The sequence below is a fragment of the Nannospalax galili genome, unplaced genomic scaffold (assembly GCF_000622305.1).
Source record: "Nannospalax galili isolate Female #2095 unplaced genomic scaffold, S.galili_v1.0 scaffold702, whole genome shotgun sequence".
In the NCBI taxonomy this organism is placed as follows: Eukaryota; Metazoa; Chordata; class Mammalia; order Rodentia; family Spalacidae; genus Nannospalax; species Nannospalax galili.
Genome location: NW_008348657.1, coordinates 2,516,011 through 2,522,126, shown reverse-complemented (window position 1 = coordinate 2,522,126; position 6,116 = coordinate 2,516,011). Strand labels below are relative to the sequence as shown.

At 48.0% G+C, this 6,116-nt stretch overlaps 1 protein-coding gene across 5 annotated transcripts in view; it reads left to right on the top strand.

The window, feature by feature from the left end:
* Sipa1l2 (signal induced proliferation associated 1 like 2) overlaps positions 1-6,116 on the top strand; it is a 196,907-nt gene that overhangs the window by 149,192 nt on the left and 41,599 nt on the right. For all 5 annotated transcript variants that reach the window (XM_029569710.1, XM_029569709.1, XM_008845810.3 and 2 more), the window contains 4 exons: positions 1,322-1,579; positions 3,327-3,410; positions 4,793-4,893; positions 5,385-5,488. In XM_029569710.1, coding sequence (XP_029425570.1) covers positions 1,322-1,579; positions 3,327-3,410; positions 4,793-4,893; positions 5,385-5,488 — 547 coding nt within the window. The remainder of the gene's footprint in view (positions 1-1,321; positions 1,580-3,326; positions 3,411-4,792; positions 4,894-5,384; positions 5,489-6,116) is intronic.

The following is a 6,116-nucleotide window of genomic DNA, read 5'->3' as shown; positions in this document are numbered from 1 at the left end:
TTGTTGATTTTTTTTTTTTTTTAGTAACATTTCTTACTCATTTCCTACCTTCCTCTTCTCTTTTTAGTACCTCTGTTTGGTGAAAGATAGACATTTTGAGTCATCTTGAATTTTCTTGTTTTACCTTCTTAGGCCTTTAGAATTTTTTTTTTTAACTTTTAAATCTAGTGAACATGTTTGTCGATATCAAATGTTGCCCCCTCAGGATTGGCTGGTCGGTGAGCGTCTCTGTAGGGCTAGGGGACTGGCATCTGCTTGTCTTCCTGGGGTGAGTGATGGACCCACCCACTCTGTTCCACCCCTGAGCCTGTGCCTTACTAGGCCATTCTTACAATGCATACACTTATTTTCATGTCTGCAGAGCCCAGTGCACATAGGTTGGAGGGATTTCAGGAAAGTCCTGTCAGATAAATGCTCATCAGGAGACCCATAGAGCGTTTTCCAGAAAGTAACTGTCAGACAAGGGCCCATTGAGATGACCTGTGGTCTGTGAGGAAGCACTGCAGATGGTATGGGACACTGGGGTCCAGTGCATTCCCAGAGCATCTCTCCTCACTTTGTCCTTCGATCCCTGAGTAGATGGGTTGCCATCACACTGCATCTATCTGGAGACTGCAAGCATTTGGACAGGAGGCTTTTCTGTCCTCAACTTTTCTCATACCTTGATGACTATGTGGTGAATGTATAATCACTTGCATGCATTCAGAGTTATATGCACATGAGAGATATTGTTAACCACAGACAAGGGAGCTTTTGTGTCACCCTGTGAGGACCTCCCCCTGCCAGTGGTGTCTCCTGTCAGTGTCTGGCTCTGTGGTCAGAAATCAGCATTGTGGTACCTGCTCTTTGATGCTAATCAGTTGTTCAGCCTCTCTGGGCTTTGATGTTCCATGACAGTGGGCAGCACTTGGAGAAATCCAGAAGGGCATAGAAAATACCTAACAACAGATAAGCCTGGGCTTCTGAGAGGTCTCGGTCCTGCCAGGTACAAATTATTTAATTCCCTCAAGTCTAGGCGTGATAGCTCTTTCCACTGCCCTGTCCCTCCTTGCCAGCTTAGTGGTGCAGTCCTAGTGAGGGAAGCCAGAAGAGGACCCTTTAGTGCCTTAGTCTGTGACTGTTGACAGAACACTAGCCTAATAGTTGGGACATCTGGAGAATGTTACCATAGGTGGAGAGTCCCACCTATATAGGACTGACACTTGGTGCAATCCAGTTAAGACCCAGTAAGCACCCATCAGACCTACTGTTGAGTCTCCATGGATTGCGTTTGGGCCTGAGGCACTCACTCCCTTCTCATCACCTCTCATTGACTGCACAGGGGCTGTTCAGAACTCTGCCGGATCCCCATGGTAGAATACAAGTTGGACAGCGAGGGCACGCCCTGTGAGTACAAGACACCCTTCAGGAGGAATACCACATGGCACCGAGTGCCCACCCCTGCCCTGCAGCCAGTTTCTAGAGCTTCACCTGTGCCGGGCACACCTGACCGCCTGCAGTGCCAGCCTCTGCTCCAGCAGGCCCAGGCTGCCATCCCTCGCAGCACATCCTTCGACAGGAAGCTGCCTGATGGCACCAGGTAATACCCACAGCCTTCCTCAAACACTAAGACTCAGGTCAGAGATCAGAAGAGCAGGGACAGGCTCTGTGCCCAGCCTGAGCACTTCCAGGATGGCCTGTTCTTGAGCCATAGGCAGGCAGGGCAATGGGGAGACCTCAGGCACAGTGGCACTCAGAGTCCAACCTCTCCCTGGTGTCACATGGTAAGATGCTACCTGTCCTCCAGGGACACTGCCTCTAGGTTCTTGCCCTCCATGGCAGCTGACCCCTCAAACCATCATTGGGAAGATACCCTAGAATTATTCTCCATGAACCTCTAGAAAGACTGCATGTTTGAGGTCAAAGCAGACAGCATGAACAGTGAATTCCCACGGTGGTACAAGCAGTGTCCTAAGAGGCACCACATAGTGCTTTGCTTTTCTCTCTCACCTTGAGTGAAATGAGTTGAATCTAAATTAGATAGTGTCTCACTAAATTGCCCAGTCTACACTTGAACTCATTTTGTATCCTGGGCAAGCTTTGGCCTTGTAATCCTCCTGACTCAGCCTCCCAAGTAGCTGAGGTAACAGGCCTGACTTGGTGACTTTTTCAGTGAAAGAATGCACATTTTAAAGTTAAACCCAGGAACATGAGAAACTGGTCAGAGCGTGGGGTTCCTAACTTACATAGGTTGTGTTGAAAGAGCAACATAGTGAAGTTTCCCTATTGTGTTAATTCCAGCCTTTTAAATATCACATGACCTTAGGGCTATAGAGACATGTAAGGTTCATATGGGGCTCTGATCTGTAGACTTGTCTGCATACATTGGGAGCCAACATCTAACTTAACGGATATGCTGTCCCCTGGGCCTCTCTGATCCTCCTCATTTCTCCTCTGGAAGATAATAAGGATACAGACCCCATCATCCATCATCTAAGGATGAATAGCATCTATAGAATCTGGGAAATGCCAAGGACCAGACCCTAGAGAAGTATTTATGAGAATTAATAAACTGTGTGGCCCTCCTCTGCTTATTCATTATCACAGAGAAGGATGCAGGAATCTTTCCACTTAACACTAGTGAAATTATCTAGGCTTCAAGTCCCACCTTACTTGAAGGTCACGGGTTCATGATCCACACACCACTCTAAATGCACACCAGTAGCTGCAGTACAAAGGGGCAGAGGGGCAGCTGCAATGCAAAGTGGCACCTGGAGTCAGGAGTAGGCAGGGCTTCCCTTAATTAAACAGAGTTCCGAGAATTACAGGGAAGACCAGAAAGACTCCAGCAGGCAGAGGGAAGCTTAGCAAGTGTGTCTTCTCCATTGAGTAAGCTTTCACAAATACCTGAAAAATGATAAGTAGATTTGCATTCGGTAACTGTGTGAAAAATCCAATGGTTTTGCCAAATCTCAGCCTTCTTTGCTGATTTTATAGTGAGCCTAGACATGGCTTGCGCTGAGCTCCACATAACATGTGTTAGTGCTGTTCTCAGGATCCTGTGTTCCCTGGCTTCCATTTTCTCTATTTTACCAGAGCCATTGTCTGCGCCTTCAGTCTTCAGACAGCAAATACCCCCCCATCACATCCCCTTTCTGTGATGGCCAGCTGGCTATGAACCACCTGAAATCGTGGGGTGTCACCAATCCTTAGACTATTTATCCGTGGTTGGTTCTGTTCCTCATTGCAATGTGTTCTGCTCTTTGTCATCATCAAAGCAGATTTGCTTATAATAGTTGAGGACCGACAGTGACAGGAAATGTCAGTAGCCCTGCTCTTCTTTGCAGAAGTTCTCCCAGCAATCAGTCATCATCCAGCGACCCAGGACCTGGCGGGAGCGGACCCTGGAGACCACAAGTGGGCTATGATGGGTATGGCTCCTTGCTTCTTTTCTATCTCCCTGGGGTATTCAGAGCATTCCTCATATGTAGGCTACATGCAAGGCTAGTAAGAGTGACAGGTGCTTAGAGTGAGCACTGGGTCTGAGCTAGGAAGCACCATTTCTTTTGTCGGTTTTGGTTAAAACCGAGTCTTTTATGGTAGCCCATTGTCTTACAGCCTCTCCGTTGCTGTGACAAAACACTCTGACCAATACCAATTTGGGGAGGAAAGGGTTTATTTGGCTTACATCTCAGGGGTCACAGTTTATCACTGAGGGCAGAAACCTGGAGCACAGACCGTGGAGGAACGCTGCTTACTGGCTTGCTCCTCTGACCTGAGGTCAGCCTGCTTTCTTATACAATACAGGACCACCTGCCTAGGGGTGGCACTGCCACAGTGGGCTGCCCCACCATCACTCAGCAATCAAGAAAATGTCCAACAGACATGGCCACAGGCCAATCCAATGGAAACATTTCTTCAATTGCGGTTCCTTCAACCAAGGTGTGTCAAGTTGACAACTAAAGCTGTCCGGCATACCCATGCTGGTTTCTTAACTCATAGCAATTCACCTGTATCAGCTTCCCAAGTACTGGGGTGACAGGTGTATGCCACCACACCTGGCTAGGATGCTGCATTTCTGTGGAGTTAGTGCTCACTGTGCATTCTGAACCAGAAGAGACTTCTGAACACGAGTGAATGAGCTCTTTGCAACGGTATGTAAATACTAAATGAAGTCATGTGTTAAACATGGAAAATAGTGTTTTATTTTGTTTTTATATAAATGGAAAAACCTTGTCTGGCTTTTTCTGTAAACCAAGATCTATAACTTGGATTCTTTCCGTAAGAGCCATATTGTAATACAGACATACTTTCTCCAATTAATTTTTTCCCTAAGATTGTCTTTTGGGGGTTTTTAGAAAGCAAAGCCCATTTGGGTAAAGTCTAGACTTAATCATGTTTTCTTTAAAAAACATTTAATACAAATTTGTGCATTAATCAGGAGGAAAACAGAACTGTGTGCCACACCATAGCTGGACAGCCCTGTAGCCTCCTGCATGGGCAGCCCATCCTTATGTGTCACAGCCTGGTAGCACTGCTGCTGGAATGGGGTGTCCTCATTCCCAGGGCAGTGCCTGTTCTGGAGGGGTCAGCCAGGATACTGCATTTCCATTGTCTGAGGAGGGCTGCAGCCCTGCATACCCACCATAGGGGCTGGAAATCACGGCCTCTGTAGGAGCCAACAACCCTGTCTTGCGCCCAGCTCTTAGAGGATCCACCCAGTCCCCTCTGTGCCCCTGTAGGAGCCAGAAGCCCTGTCCTCTGCTAGCAGGTGGTGTGGGGAAGAGATAGCTAGACTCTGCCTTCTTTACAGGTGCCCATCCCCTCTGCTACTCGAGCACCAGGGCCCAGGCTCTGTGGAGTGTGATGGAGCCAGGGAGCGTGAAGACATCATGGAAGGAGGCAGGATCCCAGGTAACACAGGACCTCTGGGGATCCGACCTCCAAGTTTTCCCTGGATTCTAGCTGCTGCTCCCTCACCTCACTCATTGATTTGATGAGTGCCCAGGAGGCTTGACTGGGTGTCCCAGCATGCCGCCTGTGGGTGACTGGTCGATTATGGTGTGACTAGGTGGCTGTGGTTCATGATGGGGTGGATGTGGGTAGCTAAAGTATGACTGTGCGTAGTGATGGCATGGCTGTGGTTGATTTCAGGGTGGCTGTGGTTTGTTGTGGGGTGGCTGTGGTTTGTTGTGGGGTGGCTGTGGTTGTGACACCCATGGAGATAATTTCCTCTATGGTGGTGGTTCTGTTGGCTCTTGGGTTTTGTATCCTTTGGCAAGAACTGAAAGTTCGGAAATCATAGTCCTGCTTATTTGTTCCAAACCATTTGTTCAACTCCTGTTGTTCTTACTCTTGCTAATATTGGAAATTGGGGATTTAACTGTTCTCTCTTCATGTGCCAGAAACCAAATGGCATGGCCCACCTTCCAAAGTCCTGAGCTCCTACAAGGAAAGAGCCCTGCAGAAAGATGGAAGCTGCAAGGACTCCCCCAACAAACTTTCTCATGTAAGTCCTTCGTGTGCTGCAATAATGCCTTTAGCCAGGACTGATATGTTTCAACACTTAGTGAGTGGTATGGCATGCCTGCCCACAGTGCTCAGGAACATAGGACACATCCCAGCATACAATAGGGCACCATATGATGCTGCTACATTTTGGAGCATGAGGCTTATCCCAGCACACAGTGGGGCATAATGTATGCTCGTGATGCTCAAGAACATGGGTTGCATCCTCCCAGCACAGAGCAAGATGACAAGTTTGCTGGCAGTGCTTGGGAACTTGGGGCATGCCCCAGCACACAGTAGGGCAGGTAGCACTTTTGTGTCAGTGATTGAGAGTATGGACATATTCTAGCACAAAGTAGGTGGCATGCCTGGCACAATGATACAGAGCATGCTGTTTACCACACCAGGTCTTAAAAAAGAGTTTTGGGGCTGGAGAGATGGCTCATTAGTTAAGAACACTGGTTGTTCTTACAGAAGACTCGGGTTTGAATCCCAGCACCCACCTGGCAGCTAACAACTGTCTGTAACTCCAGTTCCAGGGGATCTGACAGTCTCTTCTGTCCTCCATGGGCATAGCATGACATGGGTGCACTTACCTACATGCAGGCAATACATGCATACACATAAAA